The 25,353-nt window shown below is 44.8% G+C and overlaps 1 protein-coding gene across 1 annotated transcript in view; it reads right to left on the bottom strand.

The window, feature by feature from the left end:
• TDRD9 (tudor domain containing 9) overlaps positions 1–25,353 on the bottom strand; it is a 123,184-nt gene that overhangs the window by 18,662 nt on the left and 79,169 nt on the right. Inside the window, exons 22-31 of the mRNA XM_023546609.2 lie at positions 23,029–23,129; positions 19,857–20,030; positions 18,249–18,360; positions 15,111–15,323; positions 14,763–14,852; positions 13,963–14,223; positions 12,110–12,271; positions 11,115–11,185; positions 10,369–10,478; positions 9,775–9,871 (exon numbers count right to left, since the gene is read on the bottom strand). Of these exons, the coding sequence (XP_023402377.1) occupies positions 9,775–9,871; positions 10,369–10,478; positions 11,115–11,185; positions 12,110–12,271; positions 13,963–14,223; positions 14,763–14,852; positions 15,111–15,323; positions 18,249–18,360; positions 19,857–20,030; positions 23,029–23,129 (1,391 nt within the window). The remainder of the gene's footprint in view (positions 1–9,774; positions 9,872–10,368; positions 10,479–11,114; positions 11,186–12,109; positions 12,272–13,962; positions 14,224–14,762; positions 14,853–15,110; positions 15,324–18,248; positions 18,361–19,856; positions 20,031–23,028; positions 23,130–25,353) is intronic.

Below are 25,353 nucleotides of genomic sequence, written 5' to 3'. Positions count from 1 at the left end.
TGTGATATTAATGATATTGCTTGATAATTTCCACATTCTTTCGGATCACCTTTATTTGGAATGGACACAACACGGATCTCTTTCAGTCGGTTGAGCAGTGTTTTAGTCATCTAGTGCTGTTATACTAGAAATACCACCAGTGCATGGCTTTAACAAAGGGAAATTTATTTCCTCACAGCAAAGTAGGCTACAAGTCCAAACTGAAGGCATTGGCTCCAGGGGAAGGCTTTCTCTCTCTGTCATTTCTGGAGGAAGGTCTTTGTCCTCAATCTTCCCCTGGTTGAGGAGCTCCTCAGGCACAGGGAACCCAGGTCCAAAGGACTCACTCAGCTCCCAGCACTGCTTTCTTGGTGGTATGAGATCCCCAGCTCTCTGCTTGCTTCCCTTTCATCTTGAGAGATAAAAGGTGGTGCAGGCCACATCCCAGGGAAACTCCCTTTACACTGGATCAGGGAGGTGACCTGAGTAAGGATGGTGGTACAATCCTACCCTGATCCTCTTTAACATAAAATTGCAATCACAAAACGGAGGACAACCACACAATACCGAGAATTGTGGCCTAACCAAGTTGACACATATTTTGGGGGGGACACAAATCAATCCATGACAACCAGGTAGCTGTCTTCCAAATTTCTTGGCAGACACTCACCTGAGTGAGTGCTTCCAGCGCAGCACCCATTTGTTGAAACATCTCAATTGGTATTTCATCAATTCTTGGAGCCTTGTTTTTCACCAATGCCTTCAGTGCAGCTTGGGCTTCGTCCTTCGTATCATTCTTGATCATATGCTACTTCCTGAAATGGCCTGAATGTTGACCAATTCTTTTTGGTACAGTGACTCTGTGTATTCCTTCCATCTTCTTTGGATGCTTCTTACATCGTTTAATATTGCCAACTCAAGGCTCGAATTTTCCCTTCAGCTCTTTCAACTTGAGAAATGCTGAATGCGGTCTTCCTTTTGGTTTTATAACTCCAAGTTTTTGTACATGTCGTTATAATACTGCAATTTGTCTTCCTGAGCTGCCCTTTGAAATCTCCTGTTCAGCTCTTTTCCTTCATCATTTCTTCCATTGGCTTTAGCTACTCTACGTTCAGCAGCAAGTTTCAGGGTCTCTTCTGACATCCATTTTGGTCTTTTCTCTTTTTCCAGTCTTTTTAATGACCTCTTGTTTTCTTCATGTATGATGTCCTTGATGTCATTCCACAACTTGTCTGGTCTTTGGTCATTAGTGTTCAACGTGTCAAATCTATTCTTGAGATGGTCTCTAAATTCAAATGGGATGTACTCAAGGTCATACTTTGGCTCTCGCGGACTTGCTCTAATTTTCTTCAGTTTTAGCTTGAACTTGCATATGAGCAATTGATGGTCTGTTCTGCAGTCAGCCCCGGCCTTGTTCTGATTGATGGTATCGAGCTTCTCTATCATCTCTTTCCACAGATGTAGTTGTTTTGATTCCTCTGTATTCCATCTGGCAAAGTCCACGTGTACAGTCGCCCTTATGTTGTTGAGAAAAGTTATTTGAAATGAGTAAGTTGTTGTTCTTGCAAAATTCTATCATGCAATCTCTGGTGTGGTTTCTATCACCAAGGCCATATTTTCCAACTACTAACCCTTCTTTGCTTCCTATTTTGGAATTCCAGTCACCAAGTCTAGCACTTAGTAAAAGCTTATGTTTGTTCCACCTCCCCACCCTAAGAGAATTGTACAAATTTATTTGCCAGTTTTACCAAAAACCCCGCCCCCGCCCCGAGTGTCACTCCTCTCTCTGCAAGTTCTCCTAAAACGACTAGTCCTTGCCAGCTCTACTGCCACCAGCCTGATCCGAGCCAACATCGAGTAACTTCCAAGCCACAAGTCACCACAACTCACCTCATAACCTCCTGGCCAATTTTCCCCACATCTACTCCTGCTTCTTCCGATCTATGTTCCATACGCAGACAGTGTTAGCTTCTAAAACAAGCCAGTCATGTTCTAATGGCTGTCAGAGGTTTCCTACTGCGTTCAGACTAAAGCATGTACTTGTCAGCGGGGCCTCCAAGCCAGGGTGCTATTCACCTCTGCTTAGCTCATCCATGTTCTCACCTCAGCCCGCCTTCCACCAGGGACACTTCCTTCCCAGCACCATCTCCTCCCCAGCTAGATGAGGTCTTCCTCCAGGCCCCCAAAGCCCCTGTCCCCCAGGCTCTTTGCCCTTTTTCAGGTATTAATTTAAATACCAGGGCCACAGCCCATAATGCGGTCAACAAATAATTATAAATGAAAGAAAAAACATTAACACTGAATGCCCTTTGAAATACTTTGCTAATTTTCCTTGACACTTAATAACTCAGATATTGTTTCCACTATTTAGAACAACTAAGTTTTGATGAAAAATTCTAAGCAAAAGCAGAGTTTTCTTCTTAGTGCTGAAAATAGATACCTTTTTTTTTGGTTTAATGTGAACGAAATAATTCAGACTTATAAACTAGGGGGTATTTGAAGATGAATTCAATTTCTATAAAACCTTTCCAGAACAGAAGTCATGAATAACCAAGGGTCATCAAAATTAAACAGTAACAACAGCTGTTTCATCCGTTTCAACAAAACACCACATTATCTCAACCTTGCCGGGACTGGAATGAATTGCTCCGACAGGACAGCACACGCACTTGGTCAGGTTATCTGAAAGGCTTCAGCCCCGAATGGACCACAGGAGGGCGCCCACTCTGCTCCTCTGCTCTACCTCTTAGGTCACTAAAAGGTATCAAAGCATAGCGCTGAAGTCCCTTCTAAGGTTGTGAGATATTTACATGAACTTAAGAAACTGTAATTGCTGTTGTTGTTAGGTGCTGACGAGTTGGTTCTGACTCACAGGGACCCTACGTGTAACCAAACGAAACACGGCCTGGTCCTGCGCCATCTGAGGCAACAGCTCTTCCCCAGTCATATCCTGAGTGCCTTCCAACCTGAGGGGCTCATCTTCCTGCACTACATCAGGTAATATTCTGCTGCTATTCATAAGATTTTCACTGACCAATTTTTTCAGAAGATCGCCAGATCCTTCTTGCTAGCCTGTCTTAGTCTGGAAGCTCCGCTGAAACCTGTCCACCATAGGTGACCCTGCTGGTATTCGATATGCCAGTGGCATAGCTTCCAGCATCACAGCAACATGCAAGCCACCACAGTACAACAAATTGACAGGTGAGTGGTGAGATACTGTAATTAAGACCACAGAAAACATTTTTATTTCATTTAATGCATACTTTGGACTCAAACTGAAATTGTAAAATCATGACAGGGATAGAAGAAAGCATATTTCACACAGAATAACCAGAGTAAGGTCACATCGCAGACATAATTCATTCCTCAGCGATATTACCTGCAGAAGCTGATGTTTATATAAGCTGACTACCGCTATGTCTGGGAGGGGTGAGTTGTCCAGACAATTATGTTTAAAATAAATACAACAGGAAAGTAACTTGTACTCTAAGCTGATATGTTAGGACTCCCTGTATGAGCCAAATAAGGAAACACATTTCCTCAAAATGTAACTGTCAGTCAATCTGAAATTCCCGGATGAAAAAGCTCTCCTACATATTGTGCAATGTGCACTATATCAACACGCAAAGTGTTAAACAGCAGTATTTGCTAAAAGTCTGGTGGCATTTCCAGATCCTGCTCAGGCCACTCCACGTGAGGCAACTTCTGCCTCTTCACACTAGCTGCTTCTGTGGTTGACTACCACCATCAAAGCTATTAAGGTTGTGGAGTTGCCTCTCATGGTCCACACACTGAGCCGAGCGCATCATACATCTCACTTAACCCCTCCAACAGCCCTGTGAGACCAAAAGAGCCCCTTTGCCGGTGGAGGAATCACAGAGATCAAAGACCCTGCCGCCCAGGCTCAGCTGTAAGCGGGAGGCTGGAGCCCAAGCCTGGTCTGTCTGAAGCACAGCCTGTCCGCTCAATTGGCCACCTCCATGACACACGTTCTCTCCACCTCACTCTTTCAATACTTAAGAGACGACCCTCTTTATCCTCAAATTTTCTAAGGTTTTTTTTTTTTTTTTTAAATGAGGCATAGATCAAGTGTCCTTTTGAATTACAAAAACTGTGAACACATTGCAATCAACTTAAACATGTGAGCACACAGTGTGTGGCAGACGTTAATCTCTGCCGCCTTATGTGCTACTCTGACAGTGGGAAGTTGACCCTCTTCCACCTTGAGTCTGGGCGGGACCACGACTGTGACAAAAGTCACTGTGCGTGACTGCTGAGGCGAGGTCTCTCAGGACACTGACCCTTGGGACCCAGCCACTATCCTGTGAGGAAGCCCCAACTAGTCCACACAGACAGACCACATAAGAGGCCTGCAAGGACAGAAACTGAGGCCTCCAGCTCACAGCCCGCACCAACTACCAGGCGTGTGGATGACTGAGCAGACATGGTTTCCACACACAGCCTCGAGTCTCCAGCTGAAGATCCAGGCATTGTGGAGCAGAGACGAGCTCTCCCTGGTGGGCCCTGTCTGAATCCTAACCTACAAAATCCCTGAGCAGGAAAACCAGCTCTTCCATGGCTGTTGATTGTGGATCCAAGTAAAATGAAATCCTTGACAACTTTAATCTTTTCTCCATTTATTATGATGTTGCTCATTGGTCCGGTTGTGAGGGTTTTTGTTTTATGTTGATGTGCAATTCATACTGAAGGCTGCCGTCTTTGATCTTCATTAGTAAGTGTTCCAAGTCCTTTTCACTTTCAGCGAGCAAGGCTGTTATCAGCTACATAACACAGTTTGTTAATGAGTCTTCCTCCCATCTTGATGCCAGGGCCTTCTTCATATAGTCCAGCTTCTCAGATTATTTGCTCAGCATACAGACTGAATAAAAAAAAAAAACTAGTGCCATCGAATAGGTATGGTGAAAGGATATAACCCTGACATACACCTTTCCTGACTTTAAACCAATAAGCAACTCCTTGTTCTGTCTGAACAACTGCCTCTTCATCTATATAAAAGTTCCTCATGAGCACAATTAAGTGTTCTGGAATTCCCATTCTTCCTAATGTTATCCATAATTTGTTATGATCCACAGTCGAATGCCTTTGCATAATCAATAAAACAAAGGTAAACATCCTTCTGGTATTCTCTGCTTTCAGCCAGGATCCATCTGACATCAGTAATGATATCCCTGGTTCCACATCCTCTTCTGAATCCAGCGTGGATTTCTGGCAGCTCCCTGTCGATATACTGCTGTAGCCGCTTTTGAATGATCTTCAGGAAAATTTTGCTTGCGTGTGATATTAATGATATTGTTCTATAATTTCCACATTTGGTTGGATCACCTTTCTTGGGAATAGGCATAAATATGGATCTCTTCCAGTCAGTTGGCCAAGAAGCTGTCTTCCATATTTCTTGGCATAGACAAGTGAGCACCCCTGGTGCTGCATGCGTTTGTTCAAGCATCTCAATTGATATTCCATCAATTCCTGGAGCCTTGTTTTTTCGCCAGTGCCTTCAGAGCAGCTTGGACTTCTTATTTCAGTACCATCAGTTCCTGGTCATATGCTACCTCTAAAAATGGTTGAACATCAACTAATTCTTTTTGGTATAATGACTCTGTGTGTTCCTTCCATCTTCTTTTGATGCTTTCTGCGTCATTTAATATTTTCCCCATAGAATCCTTCACTATTGCAACTCAAGGCTTGAATTTTTTCCTTAGGTCTTTCAGCTTGAGAAACACTGAGCATGTTCTTCCCTTTTGGTTTTCTATCTCCAGCTCTTTACACATGTCATTATAATGCTTTGTCTTCTTGAGCGACCCTTTGAAATCTTCTGTTCAGTTCTTTTACTTCATCAATTCTTTCTTTTGCTTTAGCTACTCGACGTTCAAGAGCAAGTTTCAGAGTCTCCTCTGACATCCACCTTGGTCTTTCTTTCCTGTCTTTTCAATGACCTCTTGCTTTCTTCATGGATGATGGCCTTGCACAACTCTTCTGGTCTCCGGTCACTAGTGTTCAATGTGTCAAATCTATTCTTTGGAGATGGTCTCTAAATTCAGGTGGGATATACTCAAGGTCATATTTTGGCTCTTGTGGACTTGCTCTGATTTTCTTCAGTTTCAGCTTGAACTTGCATATGGGTAATTGATGGTCTGTTCCACAGTAGGCACCTGGCCTTGTTCTGACTGATGATATTGAGCTTTTCCATTGTCTCTTTCCACAGATGTAGTCAATTTGATTCCTGTGTGTTCCATTTGGTGAGGTCCATGTGTATAGTCGCTGTTTATGTTGATGAAAGAAGGTATTTGAGTGAAGAAGTCTTTGGTCTTGCAAAATTCTGTCATTCGATCTCTAGCATTCTTTCTGTCATCAAGGCCATATTTTCCAACTACCGATCTTTCTTTGTTTCCAACTTTCATGTTCCAGTCACCAGTAATTATCAATGCATCCTGACTGCATGTTTCATCAATTTCATACTGCAGCAGCTGATAAATACCTTCTATTTTTTCATCTTTGGCCTTAGTGGTTGGTGCATAAACTTGAATAATAGTCGTTATTAACTGGTCTTCCTTGCAGGCATATGGATATTATCCTATCACTGAGAGCGTTGTACTTCAGGATAGATCTTCAAATATTCTTTTTGACGATGAATGCAACACCATTCCTCTACAAGTTGTCATTCCCAGCATAGTAGACTATATGATTGTCTGATTCAAAAAGGCCAATCACTAGACCATTTCAACTCACTAATTGGAAACCCTGTTGGTGTAGTGGTTAAGTGCTACAGCTGCTAACCAAAGGGTCGGCAGTTCAAATCTGCCAGGCGCTCCTTGGAAACTCTATGGGGCAGTTCTACTCTGTCCTATAGGGTCGCTATGAGTTGAAATCGACTCAACGCCACTGGGTTTGTTTTTTTAATGCCTAGGATATCGATGTTTATGCGTTCCATTTCATTTTTGATGATTCCAATTTTCCTAGATTCATAGTTCATACATTGCAGGTTCTGATTATTAATGGATGTTTGCAGCTGTTTCTTCTCATTTTGAGTCACGCCACATCAGCAAATGAAGGTCCCGAAAGCTTTACTCCACCCACGTCATTAAGGTCGACTCTACTTTGAGGGGGAAGCTCTTCCCCAGTCATCTTTTGAGTGCCTTCCAAGCTGGGGGGCTCATCTTCCAGCACTGTATCAGACAATGTTCCGCTGCTATTCATAAAATTTTCACTAGATAATGCTTTTCAGAAGTAGACTGCTGGGTCCTTCTTCCTAGCCTGTCTAAGTCTGGAAGCTCGGCTGAAACCTGTCCTTCATGGGTGACCCTGCTGGTATCTGAATACCGGTGGCATAGCTTCCAGCATCACAGCAACACGTGAGGCCCCACAGGATGACAAAATGACAGACACATGGTGTGTGTATGTATGTATACCTATACACATGCATATATTTTTATATATCTATACACGTATACATATATAGGTACATATATACACGTCTGTGTGTGTATATATATATATATACATATATATATATATGCTTCGCTGGTTTTGTTTCTCTAGATAACCCAGCCTAAGACACTCAGTATGATGTTTTCAAAGTTTATCCACGTTGTGGTTTAAATAACATACATTTTTAATAGAAAAAAAGAACACACACAATTATTTTAAAACTGAAAAAAATCACAACGTTCTGAGATTGCAACATTATCTTCTAAATGGGCTTAATGGCAAAAAGAACAGAGAGATGACAGGTCCCTTCAGCCACAACTTAGCCAACCAGGTCTATCAACTGTTTCCCACCCTTATCCACTGATGAGAAAAAAAGAGAGGTCAGAAGAAAGGGCAGTTTACCACCCCCACGCTCCTGAAGTGCAATGAGGCCTCCATTTCAGTGTTTGTCATGGTCATTTCTGTCTTGCCCACTAAAATATGGGCTCCTAAAGACCAAATATTACTCTTTTTCTAAGCTCCCACCCCTGCTCAAAGCCCAGATCAGTGCTTCACCCACAATAAACGCACTGTAAAGACTTACTGTCTTAGGCTCCGTTCTCTAGAGAAGCAACACCAGTAACAAGTATAAATGCATTGACAGAGATTTATATTAACAACACAGCTCACTCAATTGTAGGAGTTGGAACATCCGAAGTCCTTGGATCAGGATAGAGTCCCTTCCCAATTCATGGAGCTGCAGAAGCTGGTGAACCCAAGATGAGCAGTTTGGAGAGCAGGGATCCCGGTCACAGGTTGTGACAGTCAAGGAACCCCCAAGGTTGGCAGGCAAGACCGCACGGTTTCTCCTAAGTCACTTAGCTGCCAGGGGCTGGCAACCCAAGATAGGCAGGTCGGGGAGCAGGACTCTTGCTCGCAGGCTGTGAAGATCGTCAAACCCCAAGATGGACAGGTAAGCTGTTAGCTCAAGTCCCAAGAACCAGAGATCAGACAAGAAGGCACCTGCTGGACCCAGAACAAGCCTACAACATTTGTGAGGTGACCAGGAAGGAAATAGGTGGTGGAAGGTGGAGAAATGAAGGCTGAGGGGGCGGTGAGCCACCACAGGCCCCACCCCCACTGGTACCACTCAGCAGATTCCATCATGGGGGTGATCATATATCAAATTTCAACAGGAAAGTGACCACAACATTATACAACTGCTGAAGCACTGAGAATCATGGCCCAGCCAAGGTGACATACAAACTTAACCACAACACTGTTAAAATGATAACCCTCCAAAATGGCTGCCCCAGTGATCAGGATGTTTTCAAGAGCTCTGCTCACATCACCGCCCAGTGCTCTTTAGTAAAATCTCTGGGAGATCCATGAACAGCTCCCTTCTTTGCCACAGATGGAAGAACAGTATGGTACCCAGTTACCATTATTGAACATTTTGAACAAAGATCCCATAGAAGAATCCTGATCAAAGGTGGGGAGAGGATGTGGAATAGAATTTAAAATTCTCCTGGAATCTAGACTTTCTGGAGCCACTGAGGCTGGATGAACCCCCAGAACTATTATTCAGTGATAATCTTTAAACCTTAAACCAAAAATACTCCCTGAAGTCTTCTCAAAACCAAACAACAGTTTAGCTTAATTAGTACAGAAAGTTTGCTCTGAGCATTGTGCTCTTTTAAAGATCTATATGGGATCAAAGCAACAATAGCAACTCAAAAGGTTAGATAGAAAACTTAGGGGGCGACGAGTTTATATCAATAGGAAAGGAACAATTTGGAAAAGGAGGGTGAGAATGGTTGCACAACTTGAAGAATGTAATCACTGTCACTGAATTGTACATGTAGAAATTGTTGAATTGCTGTATGTTCTGCTGTGTATATTTTCAACAACAACCCCCAAAAATAAAATTATTTAAAAATAAACCTCTGGGAGAAATTCCTGTTTGATCTTGTAACCAAAGAGCTACAAGTCTGCTGACCAACATGTCTTTATATCTCATTTAGGTAAGAGGAATGGACAAAGTTTCCTGCTAAAAATGGTGCCAGGAAACTCAGGTTCAGGTTTACAGTCCATAACAATGGAAGTCCACCATTCCGAGCCTGGCTCCTGGCTCCAGTTTTTCCTCATTTCCCCACCTTTAACTCAAGGTCCTACTTGGTACTGTGTACCCTCACAAGTCTCTCTGAGCTACTTTTTGAAGCTGGTCCAAGTGTAAATACATCAATAATAACAAAGGCTTACTTGACTGCAAGGAGGCACGAGGCTCAACCAGCAGCCAGACATGCCATCGCAAAAGCAGCCCTGGATTCTCGCTTACAGAGCTTGGCACAGCCATCTGACCTCACCCACCTTAGCTCCATCACTGGTGCAAACAGCATGCTAAGGAGTGCCGGCAGGCCCGGGATATGTGGCATCAGAGAGGTCTCTCTCAGCAGCATGGTGGACCCTGCCAGATGGACATCCAGAATCAAAGTCAGTACTCAGTCCTGCAGCCAGCTCTCTCCTTGACCGAGTCTGTCCTCACAAGCCCACCCTAAAAGCTAAGGGCTGCCTAGTCTTTGTGCCCACAGCACCCTACGATAGACACCTTGCTATATAGTGTTTAAGCATTTATCCCCTCCTGATGACTCCTTCCCTCTCTTTCTCCTCCTTGGCTGTTACGTTTTTCCAGGGCCAGACACTGGGTTTGCCTTCCTCTGTAGCCAAGCATGGGGGAATGAGTGAGTGACCAGGAAGCAATTCATCTCCACGTCTCTGCGTGAAAGCGAAAGTGATCCTGCTGCCCTTCTTAAACTGCATCACCAGCACACTCAGAGAACAGCCTACGGGTAGCCCATGAGCACAGATTTCTCCACTAATTACAGGGTAAACAGTTCCTAGTCACCAGAGTCAAGGAAAAGATGAAAAGAGACAACAAAGAAAAACCAGAACCCCTTAACTTACCGGTTGCATTGACTGAAAGAGAAGCTGCAACCAACATTCTCTGGTGAAGGTCTTCAGGGGCATCGCTGATGATGACAGAGTTGATGCTCTCCTTGTCAATCCAAACGCATCTAGAAGGAAGAATCGTCAGGGGACGAGGGTTACTGACCCATCAACTAAGCAATTTATTAGGCCCAATCCAAGGTTAAGACGCTTTAAACGTGCAAATGCAACTATGAGCAGCCTGAAGCACGTGTAACTACCCAATCCCCTTTACGGCTTCCTCTTCACTCCAGACCCCCTGCTGGGGCCTAGGGTGGGCCCTCCACCCTCTTCTCTCCCGAACCCCTCCTAGGTGATCTGACCACTCCTTGGCCTTAAGGTTGGCTGCATGCTGGCCACTTGGTCCCAGCACTCTGCTTTGACCCCGTCATTTCTGTGAAGACACCGACAGTGCCTTGCTCGGCAGTTTCCCCCAAGTCACGCACTGTTCCTGGCACAGAGGGGGCACTCACAGATTTACCAGATAACAATTACATGAAAAAGAGAAAAAAATGAAGTCTCTGACAAAAGACGCTCAAAGATGTCTTACATAGAATAGCTGTCATATAAGACAGAACGCACACCTCAGATTAGGAGCTGTGGAGAAATTAGGAGGAGTTAGAAGAAATAATGTATTACAAAAATTTAGATATATAGATTAGTTTCTGATGAGTTCTATAAATAGAGGATCAGATAAAAAAAAGTCATGGGAAACTTAATCATACCTGAATTTGGATATTCTGGTCAAACTGTGACACTTTAGTTCATAAGGGTTAAAAGGTCCATGAAGTATCGCCTTTACACAAAAAACAGACAAAGTATTACCAATAAGCAAGAGAGCATTTAATAAACATTTTCAAAATCCACAAGTCTGCTCATATTTTTTTAAAGAAGCTACGTCTCAATCATAACTTCTCTAAGATTCAGTGAAAAGTTTTGTCTTAAAGAAGGTATTTATCTAGGAAGCAACTGATTCCTTCAATGAAGATCTCAAACATACCTCAATACACACATTTAAGAAAGTTTTTAGCCAAAATAAAGAAATGCTTCCAAGTAATGTAGCAAAAGAATTACTTTCTTAATGGTAACAGACCAAGCAGCCCAGCCAGAGGTCAGGGGTAATACCTGTGAAGCTCCATAACAAGGAGGACAGCCCCCCAGTCCTCTTTTCCAAACAAGGAGAGCAGCTGCCTTAGGCCCAAGAGGTGCCTCGGGGGTCCCAGAACCCACGTAACCACTGCCCTACCCACTGAAGGGCTGGTACGAAAAAAAAAAGTCAGGCTAGCTTGCTCTCTGAAGACCTACCCGGCGCGTCCTCCACCTGACAGACAAAGGCACATTGCCTCTGAAGAGGAAATTTAAAAACAAAAAACAAAACAAAAAAAAACCACTAGTCAAAGTTTTTCTCTTCTGATTATAAGCTCCCTTGTAGGAAAAGGGAAACCCTGGTGGCTAGTGGTTAAGAGCTACAGCTGCTAACCAACAGGTAGGCAGTTTGAATCCACCAGGCGTTCCTTGGAAACTCTGTGGGGCAGTTCTGCTCTGTCACTCTGAGTTGGAACAGACTCGACAACAATGGGTCTTGTAGGAAAAGGAACATTTAGTATTAAAAACTGGAAAAGAAGAAAGCCCGTCACGATCACCAGCTACAACTCCTAGAACGCCAATGTAGAACGGTATTAATGTTAAATTACCCTTGAAAACAACTTGCACAGATTACCTTACAGTCTGGGGTACCCAGTCTGTTAGAAGAGAAGCTCTCTAAGAGAATCCGAATCAGATGTTTCTCGTCATCTTTCACGGGGGATGGCACAGACGCATCTGTCAGAGAACTATCTTGTACTGATTTCGAAAAGAGACCTTTGAGAACTTCATGGCTTTGCTGAATAAAATAAGAGAAACTTGTCTTATTGAAAGAAAAAATTACATTAAAAGCACTTCATTCCAACTTAATCACACTATTTCACAGGCATGATCTGATTAATTGATCACTACGTCATTCAGCTGTAGGAAATAATTTTATCAAGTACATTTTAAAACTAAAACAAAAATAAGATAGGATCAAAAAGGCTCAATTCATTTGCCTTTACTAGCTCGCAGCCATCACAGGATTTAAAAGAGAAAGCAGCAGACTGTGAAGCAGAATGTTTTTTATACAAAATTTTGGTTTTACTTCGGGAATATTACCATAATTCCCTAGGTATTTTTCACATATTTAAAATACAGAATTTAAAGAAAAGATCAAAATATTCTTTATGTAGGTAGACAAATTGGCCACTGAAAGCGGAACACGGGGCTTAGGCCCGCGACTGCTAACTTTAAGAACAGCAGGTGCAGTGCCGCAGAGCCAACGTCTCCTCTCCATCACTCCACCATCGGGCCGTGTTTGTGACTCAGATGGCGCTCTGAGGGGCCAAGGTGACCCCTCTGTCCCGAGGCCTAGGACAGCGTCCAGCACACAGGTGCTGAAAACCACAAGGAACGAGGGGAGATTCTCTTCACAGCGAGGGTCTCTCTGCTTCCTAAGAGGGCACACAACTCTCTGCACATGCTAGAATGCTCCTTCTTGAACTCTATAACGTTCCTATTTACCACGAACAGAGGGATCTCTCTTCACATCTCAGAAATACATACCACCCCATCTTAAATTACAGAGAGAAAAAAGTATAAAATGGAGGAGACCTTAGTTTAACAACAGATCATACAAAAACTATCTCAGGAACCAGAGACAGAGAGAAAGGCAGAAAGGAACTGAAGGCACGTGACACGCAGAGACGCAAGGGCGCCGGGTTCCAGCCAACCACAGCCCAACAGGAGAATGCACTTGCTCCAGTCAGTTACCTTACTTTTGGGTTTTACTAATAACCATAACAAATATTGCTGGTTAGCCAGCTCTCAGGCCAACATTTCATAAGCTTGTTGGTCCTCAATCCCAGCATTCTTCTTCCCCAGCAGAAATTACAAAAGTAAAGACTTTCAACATCAGCCTCAAAAATGTCCTCTCTGAAAACTTCGGACCAACAAAAATAACTCCAGAGCTGATTTTGAAAGAAACAGTTGAGCAAAATTTTGAAATATTTGAAACAAATATTTAATTACTTCCATCTAGGGAGATAAATCTTGAAATGCATTCTTCGGGGGAAAAAAAAAACCTTTGCAAATATAGAACATTCTCAAATTTCATTTTCATTCCCAGCAGAAAAAGCAATAGCAAACAACAGAGAGCCAACAGAAACAACACCTGACCCCCATAATTTAGTCTCAAAGAACCAGAGACGTTTCAACACCGCAGACCCCCACCCAAGTGTCCCAAATGAGGATAAGAAGCAGTATCCGTCCCCTCAGCCCTGAGCATTCCGAGAAAGGGGGTTCATAATGCAGAGACACCCCAGCATCGCGGGGGCTCATCACGTGCTCACACAGACACCCCGGCGGTGGGGGGCTCATCACGTGCTCACAGGGACGCCCCAGGGGTGGGGGGCTTATCACGTGCTCACAGGGACACCCCGGCAGTTGGCGGGGGCTCATCACGTACACACACGGACACCCCGGCGATGGGGCGAAAGCATGTACCTTGGACTGGTAGGACTCCTCCGTGAGCTCGGCGTAGCCCTCCTGGATGAGGACGTCCCTCACGTTGACAGCATCCTGGACCCCCGAGGACAGGTAGACGTCCACGTGCAGGACGCTGTGCACCACGGAGAAGACCTTCACGAGGAGCGCGCAGCCCCGCACCAGGGAGGCGAAGCGCCGGCTGGCCCCACAGCTCCAGCGCTCGCCACACACCAGGGACTGGGCGGAGGGCCGCATTTGGCAGATCTTGAACTCCAAGGCCTGCAGGGCAGAAGGGCGAGGCTGAGCTCAGCAGCTGTCCGGCTGCTGGGACATCCCTAGCGCCTCTGAGAAGCCACCCTGCCCTTCCTGGCCATCCACATTCCCACAAAAACCACGAAAATCTGTTTCTGGTAAGTAAAGATTTCCCAGTTAAAGAAACACCAAAAAATCAGAATGATCTTTAGACCGTTTTCATACTGATGGAAACAGTATGTCTGAATACGCCTCCACCCCACCTAAACCAAAAACCTTAGAAACACTGTCAGAAAATACAACTGATTTTTTAAAAAAAATACGGCTTTGTTTTGCTAAGTTTGAAATCCTCCTTATATTTTAACTTACTCTAAAAACAACAGTCAGAAATATCTATGTCAGTGTATTTTGGGGGAAAAAGCAGAACCTGAGTTAGGCTGGTGTGACAACTGGCAATACCCGCTCTGGGCTTCGGCCTCCCTCTCTATACGCGAGGTGGACTGCACAGCCTGCAGAGTTCTTCCTAGCTTCAAACGCTCACAGCCACCACACTTTTCCTGCCTTACCTGAAACGGAAGTTCAAGAAACTGACAGGGGATCTCCATTAGAAGATCCAGGTCCACCTGGGTCCGGTTGCCATAATCCACAAAGAACACCTGGAGAAGAGAATCGTTTCAGTGCTGGAGTTCAGGGCCACGCACAACACCCCTCTCACACAGGAGTGCAGCAGCCCACCATGACCCTACAAGATTCCTGTGGGGACCCGAGGGCAAGGCCACGCATCACTGAGAGAAATAACTGAGCCTATTTCTCTAACTGTAATTATCTTACATCTAACTTCCAGCCACAGTCATAAAGGACTTTCTATGAGCTGCTTGTTTCATCTACCTTTGATTTGTTACAGAAAACCATACCTCAGCAAAATTTCCAGAAACATACAGGATTTGTGCTCTAAAGTAGCTTTCTTTATCGAAGTCGGCAAAAGGTGCCAGGCAGACCAGATCTGGGTGGGGATGAACGGCCAAGGGCACCAACTTCAGCTGGTTTATTTCGGCAGTAAGCTTTTTCAGAACCTCTGAGTTTTTTTCATCAATCCTATATCCCCAGAAGTGTCCCACTTCAACCACCTGAAAGGCAGAAAAGCATAGGGAAATCCAGAATGACTTTCTGCACAGAGGGACTGAGCCTGAATGACAGGGCTGACACACGACACCAGACAGCATTGCACACACTGCATTCTTTGGCACTGACTCCTCTACAGGGTTCTAATCGGTGCTTTTCGAGAAAAAAGGGTGGTCCCTGCTCAGCTAAGGTGAAGAGGTGTGGATAACCTAATCCTTTCTTGGCATACAAGACTCATTCACATGCTAACACTAATGGCTCTCAGACACCATGTTGTTGTTAGGTGCTGCTGAGTCAGTTCCGACTCATGGTGAACCCATGCACAACAGAATGAAACGCTGCCCTGTCCTATACCATCCTCACAGTAGCTGCTGTTTGAGCCCACTATTGCAGCCACTGTTTCAATCCATCTCATTGAGGGTCTTCCTCTTTTTTGCTGACCTCCTACTTCTACCAACCATGATGCCCTTCTCCAGGGACTGGTCCCTCCTCTTATCATGTTCAAATTATGTTGAGTCAAGTCCCACCATCCTTACTTCTAAGGAGCATTCTGGCTGTACTTCTTCCAAGACAGGCTTGTACATTCTTCTGGCAGTCCACAGTATTTCAATATTCTTCACCAACACCGTAATTCAAAGGCATCAATTCTTCTTCATGGTCCGGCTTTTGCATGCATATGAGGTGACTGAAAATATTGTGGCTTGGGTCAGGCGCACCTTGGTTCTCAGAGCGACACCTTGCTTTTTAACACTTTAAAGAGGTCTTTTCTAGCAGATTTGCCCAATGCAAATACATTGTTTGATTTCTTGACTGCTGTTTCCATGGACATTGATTCTGGATCCGAGTAAATGAAATCCTTAACAACTTCAATATTTTCTCCATTTATCACGATGTTGCTTATTGGTCCAGTTGTGAGGATTTTTGTTTTCTTTATGTTGACATACTTAAGACCGTATGTAGTCTTTGACTTTTTATCAGTAAGTGCTTCAAGTCCTCTTCATTTTCAGCAGGCAAGGTTGTGTCATCTGCATATTGCAGGTTGTTAGTCTTCCTCCGATCCTGATGCCACATTCTTCCTCGTATAGTACAGCTTCTCGGATTATTTGCCCAGCGTACAAGTTGACTGAGTATGGTGAAAGGATACCACCCTGATGCACACCTTTTCTGACTTTAAACCACTCAGTATCACCTTGTGCTGTTCAAACAACTGCCTCCTGGTCTATGTACAGGTTCCCTATAAGCACAGTTACGTGTTCTGGAATTCCCATTCTTCACAATGTTATCCATAATTTGTTTTCATCCACACAGTCAAATGTCTTTGCATAGGCAACAAGACACAGGTAAACATCTTTTTGGTATTCTCTGCTTTCAGCCAAGATCCACCTGACATCAGCAATGATATCCCTGGTACCAAGTCCTCTTCTGAATCTGGCTTGAATTTCTGGCAGTTCCCTGTCCTGCTGCAACCACTTTTGAAAGATCTTCAGCAAAATTTTACTTGTATATGATATTGCTCGATAATATCCACATTCTGTTGTATCACTTCCTTTGGAATGGGCATAAATATGGATCTCTTTCAGTTGGTTGGCCAGAAAGCTGTCTTCCATATTTCTTGGCATAGACGAGCAAGCGCTTCCAGCACTGCATCCATTTGTTGAAACATCTCGGTTGGTATTCCATCGATTCCTCGGTTCTTGTTTCTCACCAAGGCCTCCAGGGCAGCTTGGACTTCTTCCTTCAGCAACATCGGTTCCTGATCATGTGCCACCTCCTGAAATGGCTGAGCATTGACCGACTGTTTTTGGTACAGTGGCTCTGTATGTTCTGTCCATCTCCTTTGATGCTTCCTTCATCGACCGACTGTTTTTGGTACAGTGACTCTGTATGTTCTGTCCATCTCCTTTGATGCGTCCTTCATCAACTGACTGTTTTTGGTACAGTGACTCTGTATGTTCTGTCCATCTTCCTTTGATGCTTCCTTCATCGACCGATTGTTTTTGGTACAGTGACTCTGTATGTTCTTTCCATCTTCCTTTGATGCTTCCTTCATCATTCAGTATTTTCCTTGTAGAATTCTTCAATATTGCAACTCAAGGCTTGAATTTTTCCTTCAGTTCTTTCAGCTTGAGAAATGTTCTTCCCTTTTGGTTTTCTAACTCTAGGTCTTTGCACATTTCATTTTAATACTTTGGCTTCTCGAGCCACCCTTTGAAATCTTCTGTTCAGCTCTTTTATGTGATCATTTCTCAGAGGTCGCAGAATAGAAAAATCTTTGGTCTTTGTTCAGCTCAAGGCAGTAAGCCCAGTGGCTCCAGGGCCTGGCAAAAGTCTGCCAGGTGCCAAGGGCCTGAGTTGGGTGCTCACAGCCAATGGGCGGAGCAGCAGTCATGAGGCACCAGGGTAGTGGGTGAAATGGGGCACTCCATCAACAGGGTGCTCCATCGACAGGAATTCCGATGAGGAGCTTCCGCCCACTGTTACCTACATCGTCAGAGTTTTCCAATTTGGCAGGAATCCAGATTTTTACATGCAGTCACATGAAGTGTAGCTACAGATTTACTAGGAAAGACTGTATTTTAATTGAAATTTTCTTTTAAAGAAGTAAAAATCATGCCCTAAATAATGTTGTCAATGCTAGTTTTATTGATAAAAATGTATCGTTATGCCCATTAATACATTTAACATGTGTCTTGTTGCTAAAACTGAAGCACTTTTAAATTACCTAGTATTTTAAAAACTAAACTTTGATTCTATGATCAGTATTTGTGTTTCATTTTCCACTACAGCCCATTCCAATTTAACAAGTGCAGCAACTCAAGTTCGTCCACATTTGCTGGGTTCCTAAGATGCAGAGGTGGTGCGTGTGGGTGTGGGTGTGTGTGCGCGCACGCGTGTGCGTGTGTCCTACAGTGCGAACATGGTACTCTCACCTCTGTGACATCAACAGTCAGGAGGAGCTCTGTGACTGACCGCGACTTGTCCAGGGTGTTAAATGAGACTTGGATGGGATCCATTGTCTGCTTCTGGAAGTCCACGTTCACCCTGTTTGGCGTGATTTTTTTTTTTAAAGACAATTAAAAATTACGTATTACGTTTACATATGTGCAGCTATGACTTGAACCACTCCACTGTTTCTAATCAAACACTGGAGCCAGAGATGACAAACCTGGGTTCACTGCATACATGGGTTGGGTGGCTTCCTACGCACACAGTGGCTCAGTAGCAAGGACAGCTGGGAGAGATGCAGAGGGAGGAAGTAGGGCAGTGCCCTGGAGGGGTGTGCACCTGACAGTTACACACAAACCTTCGGGAATATATCCTAAAGTCAGGGCTTTCACAGAATACCTGCCTTGAGGGGTATGAATTCTAAACCTAGGCGCTGCAATGTTTCTAACTGTGGCTTCTGAGGTGAGAGGCTCTGACCTCACCTCACCGCAAGGACTCATGCCAGGTCAGGGCGATGTCAGAAAACACACAGATGATTCTCTACCTTAAAGTGTCAGTCGTTCCTTACAGCAATAAGAGAGTAAATGCTAGATTCTGGAATACGAAGGGTAACTCTGATACCAGTGTGATGTTCCCAATACTTGTATTCTACACTCAGGGGAAAGATTTATAACAGAGATGCCAACCCCCCTCTTTTCCCAATTTTTGAATTCATTTCCTAAGTGCGATGGCTTGGGCACAGTTCCACGCGTTCAGTTACAGACGTGCATCAAGTCTGGCTTTAGTAAAACAGGACAGGTTTTCCTCATGCTAAAGACCAACCCTCCAGCACTGCCTAACTCTCAAAAACCAAAACCTTGCGCACTGGGTGAAACTAAATAAAACCGATCTCCCTTTCTTAACCAATTCCTCAGATTCCCCATGGAATTAAAAAGATCACAAACAGGAAAAAATACACGAGACCTCCTACGTATACAACTGTGAGAATGTGGCCCAAAAGGCAAAGCAATCTGTTACAAACACTGATGAACGATTTATGCGGTTTGGTCCCCGAGCAAAGGTCCACGAGCTGAGATACTGCCAGGACTGAGGGTGCCAGAGTGCCAGAGCCCCTGCCCCACAGGAAGCCCTGCCCCACACCACTGAGGTGGGTAGGGAGGGCGGCTCGCCAGAGAAGCTGCTTCCAGCTGCCCCTCCATTCTGTCCCATCTGCTCTGCTGAGAACCATGACTATCCCACTTTGAACATGCGGAACTGTGAGGAGGAGGGGAGGAAAGAACATGAGGCTGAATCCCCCTATTTCAACAAAAAAATCATTTAAATAATTCCACTCAACTGTCTCACCACCTTAAACACTAGGAATCATGTCCACTGAACAGATGACAAAGTTGGGCTTAGAGGGGCTAAGCAATGTGCCAGGTGCACATGGGGAACGCGGTGAACCAGAAGGAAAGGTTCGGTTTTAAAGCAGGGCTTTTGGTGTGTGCTGTGCACTGTGCCCAGTCAGCCAGCCAGAGCATGGCCAGCACAATCATCTCAAATAATACTTGAAAGCCCATGTAGAGTCTCGTCCTCTGCCCCTCAGGAGATACCTCGCATTCCTGAGCTTCTGCACGGCCCCTCCTCGCACCTTCCCTTCAATCTCGTCTGCAGTGTGAACACTGAGTTCGAGCGGGACCTTGAGCTGAGACATCTTCATCGCCATGTATACTGCAGGCAGAGTTTTAAATCTCTCTGTTGGATTACGAGAAAACTCCACAAAGGCTCTGCTCCACAAATTTAAATAAAAAAGAAATTTATCAGGCATCTGGAAAAAAAGAACTGCATATTCATTTCTCTCAAGATTAGACAAAATTTTCATTGCCACATCTCACCTCAAAACACCAGGACTCTTCATTCTGTAATTAGTAAGAGGTATTTGAGGAAAAACTATTCATTTAAGGGCAGTAAAAACCACAATGACATCTCATTACAGTATGATTCTATTTTTGTACATATACTTCTCAAGAAAAACAAGTCTCTTTAACCCTTTAAAATTTTAAAGCACATCAAGACACTGTGTGTTACATGGGCATGTTAATGTCCCCCCCTGCAAGTCAAAGGGATCAGGGTCAACAGGTCCCAAATGACTGCTAGAGTCCCAGCACGTCTGAGCCAGAGCCCCTGAGTCACACAGTGTGTCAGAGCCAGAAACTCTGACCTGCCTGGAGCATGTCCAAGATGGAACCCCAGAATCACACACCGTGTCAGAGCTGGAACCCCTGAGCTACATGGAGCATGTCTAAGCTGGAACCCCAAGATGACACAGCATGTCAGAGCTGGAACCCCTCAGCTACGTAGAATTTGTCAGAACCAGAACCCCAGAATCACACAGCATGTATCTGAGCTGTAATCCCAGAATCACATAGAACGTTTGAGCCAGAGCCCCACTGCATGTCAGAGCCAGAACCCCTGAGCTACTTGGAGCGTGTCTCCACAAATGCCCTCACAAACGACCTTCCAGTCACAATACCACCACACAGCTCCTCTGCTGGGCACCAACCCAGCTCCTGCCCCCTACCTGGCCCACACTCAGACTCCCAGGTCTACCTCAACCTTGTCCACTTCAAGGCCCACAGAAGCGCTGCTGCTCTTCCTACCTTGAGCCTCAGCTCAAACATCATCACAACTTCCCCGGGGATGTTTCACAGAGGAAAATAATGTCGGTGGCACTACTTTCACTCTCCACCACTGCCACCGAGCAGAAGGCTGTTTGCAGGAGAGAACATTGTGCACCTGTGCACGGCATGGACTCGGGTCCTTGTCACCCCACACTACAGCCAGCCTCTTACACCCTTGTCACCCCACACTACAGCCGGCCTCTTACACCCTTGTCACCCCACACTACAGCCGGCCTCTTACACCCTTGTCACCCCACACTACAGCCGGCCTCTTACACCCTTGTCACCCCACACTACAGCCGGCCTCTTACACCCTTGTCACCCCACACTACAGCCGGCCTCTTACACCCTTGTCACCCCACACTACAGCCGGCCTCTTACACCCTTGTCACCCCACACTACAGCCGGCCCCTTACACCCTTGTCACCCCACACTACAGCCGGCCCCTTACACCCTTGTCACCCCACACTACAGCCGGCCTCTTACACCCTTGTCACCCCACACTACAGCCGGCCTCTTACACCCTTGTCACCCCACACTACAGCCGGCCTCTTACACCCTTGTCACCCTACACTACAGCCGGCCTCTTACATCCTTGTCACCCCACACTACAGCCAGCCTCTTACACCCTTGTCACCCTACACTACAGCCGGCCTCTTACACCCTTGTCACCCCACACTACAGCCGGCCTCTTACACCCTTGTCACCCTACACTATAGCCGGCCTCTTATACCCTTGTCACCCCACACTACAACTGGCCTCTTATATCCTTGTCACCCCACACTACAGCTGGCCTCTTACATCCTTGCTCTCTGAATTACTATTTCATATGTACATCTACCCTTTGCCTTTAAATAAATACTTGATATGCAACAACTGGTACTGAATTAAGTAGAAAGAACACTGTTCCTTCTCCACGTAACTGGCATGACATTGGTATTGTAACTAAAAAGCCAGAAATATGAGCAATCCAGTAAAACATAATTAAAATACCTATAAGGAAGTCCCAGACAGAAGGAACATGAAATAAATGCAGAACCCAATCCAGAAGCAAAAGTTAGTAAAAGAAGTTGCTTAAACTTAGTGGGAGCTTAGGCTTCTGACCCCTCTCACCAGTCACAAGGACATCCATGTGGACTTGGGCCCTGCAAAGCCATGGACTTCCAATATGCAAGAAGAATGGGTTAGCTGGGTGAGTCCAGCTTTAAACAAGGGATTTTATACATGCGATTGAGAATCTGTTAGCAATTTGTACTGGAATGTTTAAGAGAACCTGAGACCTATATTTTAAGTTTAATTTCGTAAATTTGTATGAGCTGTTTTTATTAGAGTCATAAATTTGCCTTGTGAGGCATTTACATGCTTACAAACATTAATCTTAGAAATGCAACTTAAAATGTTTGAGGGCATTGATCCAAACTGAAAATAGATTTAAGGGGTTCAACTTGACTTAGCTGGACATGAATCAAAGGAAAAGCTCCTAGTTACAGATCTACGTAGCTTCATAAGTTAAATAAAAATTTATAGAACACTGGGGTTTTATTTTCTAACTTTAAAAATTAAGAATCAATTAAAAACTGCAGTCATTTCTGTGCATAACTGTCCCCTCTGGGAGTAAAGATGCCAAGTGAGACTCCAAGCCGTGCCATCTGTCCCTTACCTGCAGCTAAAATAGGGCCAGATGCCACCAAGCCTCTGCGGTGCCAGCCCTCAAAACCTTTTTAGAGCAAGTATGTTCTAAATACCATAAGCAGATAGTCTTTCTTGGGCATCCTGTGCCTACATAACATTTGCGGCAGGTGATGGTGCGCAGTGAGTGGCGCTCACTGCCAGAGGACCAGCCTGGCACCAAGTCCCCAGGGAACCGTCCTGATATCAGGCCACCAACCAGAGAGCTCAGCTGCTTTGAGAGGTTCCCTAGTCGGAAGGGAGGATCAACAGTACTGATGCCAAGAAAACCCAAGGTGTGTACCAAGGGCTGTCTGCAGCTGCCAACATGAGTCTCCCTGCCACGTGCACCAGCTTCAAGAACTGGTTTCTGTAAACATCTGAAACGCTATGACTCTTTCACAATTACTGTTGATTACAAAAATGTACTACTTACTTGGCACCATCAAACACAATGGATTTTACTTGACCACACTGTCTGAAGAGAGACTGCAGCTGTTTGTAGTAGAGGAATCCATAGGGGGGGATGTGCTTCAACTGTAAAACACAAGGTGATTAAGGACAGCTGGGCGCGAGGACCAGCAGCACCGCTATCGTCCTCGTCAGCTCACAGCTGCCGTGCATCATCTCACATCTATGAAACGAAAACTGCCCTGTCTTTCACCAAGATATACAGGTCAATAGATCTTGGTGTCAATGGCTAATGACTTTTGAATTATCATAACTAAGTTTTAATAATAAATATACGTCAAAAAAAGCTACTGTAATTCCTCCCGTTAAGACAGTCTAACTAAAAGCGCAAAATTAAGATTTCTGTTCACTTATTTTTTACCTTAAAATAATCAAGCTGACTAAATACCCACTGCAGTCAAGTCGATTCTGACTCATAGCAAACCCTACAGAACAGAGTAGAAATGCCCCATGGGGTTTCCAAGGAGCAGCTGGTGGATTCGAACTGCCAACCTTTTGGTTAGCAGCTGGAGCTCTGAACCACTATGCCACCAGGGCCCCTAAAGTTGACTAAACACATCCGTTTAACATGTATCATTTCTAGAGGAGGAATAACGGACACTTCAGCAGTAAAGGAGGTGCCTTACTAGACAGAGATGGAAGCCTCCCTGACCAAAGCCACAGCCACAGCAGCTCTCTTTCCACGTGACCCAAGCTCGGTGGTCTCCACATCACGCCCAGCACCCAGAACTGTCCTCCTGCCATCGGGGCCACTGCGTTCCATGTTCTGGCTCTGCTATGAAATGGGAGCCTCCTGCCCCCCATCAAGGCCCTGGTGATCTTGGGCCCCACAGTGCCCTGAGTAAACAGAGGGCAAGAGCACAGTCATGCGCTCCAGACAAGAGGTCTGGGCTCAAGTCCTGTCTCTGTCCCTCCCTGAAGGTGTGGGTTGCCTTAGGTAATTGGGTAATCACCCCAAAACTCAACTGTACATCTATGGAATCAAAGGATGATAATAACGAGCCCCCAACTCACAGGGCTAGTGGCAGGTGGAAGAAGAGAGAATGAAAAGCACTTAGCACAGGGCCTCACACGTGTGCTTCGTGTCAGCTATGAGTTGGATTTCACTGTGCCCCCACCCTGCCCCGCCACACAGGTAGTTTCTTGACCCTGGGCTGTGTAATGAGTGAAAGGCAGCAAGCCTGGAGAAAGAGGTCTGTGTCTGTAGTGAGTCCTGGGCGTCCTCTGCTAAATGCACAGCTAAGGAAGGAGAGTGGAAACGTGTATATTCCAAGCCAGCCAGGAGAGCTCAACCAGTCCTGGTCACCAGCAAGAACAGAGACCCCAGCCAACTGGCCTCAACTGTGATCAAAAGCTAATGACCACGTTTTAAATGAAGGTACTTGTGATGGTTATGGTTATGGGTCAACTTGACTAGCCCATAATTCTCAGTGGTTTGGTAGATATTATGTAATCATCCTCTATTTTGTGATGAGCTGAAAGGGAAGTTTCTTGCAGATATGGCCTGTATCCAATAGATACAGATGTTCTGGCAAAGCTGGCCTTCTCTGGATCCTGCATCCGACTCATCATCCTCTGACCTTCAAATCTTAGAACGTGAGCCAGCAGACCATCAACTGAGCTGCCAGTTTTCAGTTCAGCAGCAGCTATGACCACATGAGTCAGCAGAAGCCTCCAGCCTGACGTCTGACTCAGATTTGTGACTTCCCAGCCTCCACAACTGTGTGAGTCATTTCTTTGAAATAAATCTTCCCCATCTCTCTTTCCATACGTATTCACATATATATATACAAACACGCACACATGCACAGATATATATACATACATAAATACACATACACTTCACTAGTTTTACACTTCTAAAGACCTCACCCTAAGACATTTGGTACCAAGAATCATTCTAGAGGAACAAAACTGTAAAGAACAGTTTTCTGAATTGGTTCTCAAGTCTGGCTGGTCTTAAAGATGCAGATGACTCTGCCTCCAGTAGTAAAGACTGCACTGCTAACCCATGGCATGAGGTGGCAATAAAAATATACAAAATATCACCACCAATGCATCGAATATTTATGAGAAAAAAAAGGCTCTGGGTGAATGCATATTTGATACTTTTCTACAATTTTGTCAGAATGAGAAGTATAAGAAAGCTGGCTGGTTGACCCTACGTTCACTAGACAAAGTGGTGAAAGAAAGATGAACTCAGGGCTTCAGAGTCACAGGTCAAGAGCTGCAAAAAAGACCTGAAAGTTGCTGCTTGTGCCTTGAAATAAGCCCACATTTCTTATAGTAA

The sequence above is a fragment of the Loxodonta africana genome, chromosome 10 (genome assembly GCF_030014295.1).
Source record: "Loxodonta africana isolate mLoxAfr1 chromosome 10, mLoxAfr1.hap2, whole genome shotgun sequence".
In the NCBI taxonomy this organism is placed as follows: Eukaryota; Metazoa; Chordata; class Mammalia; order Proboscidea; family Elephantidae; genus Loxodonta; species Loxodonta africana.
The sequence above is the reverse complement of the archived record's forward strand: the minus strand, read 5'-3'. Positions and strand labels throughout refer to the sequence as shown.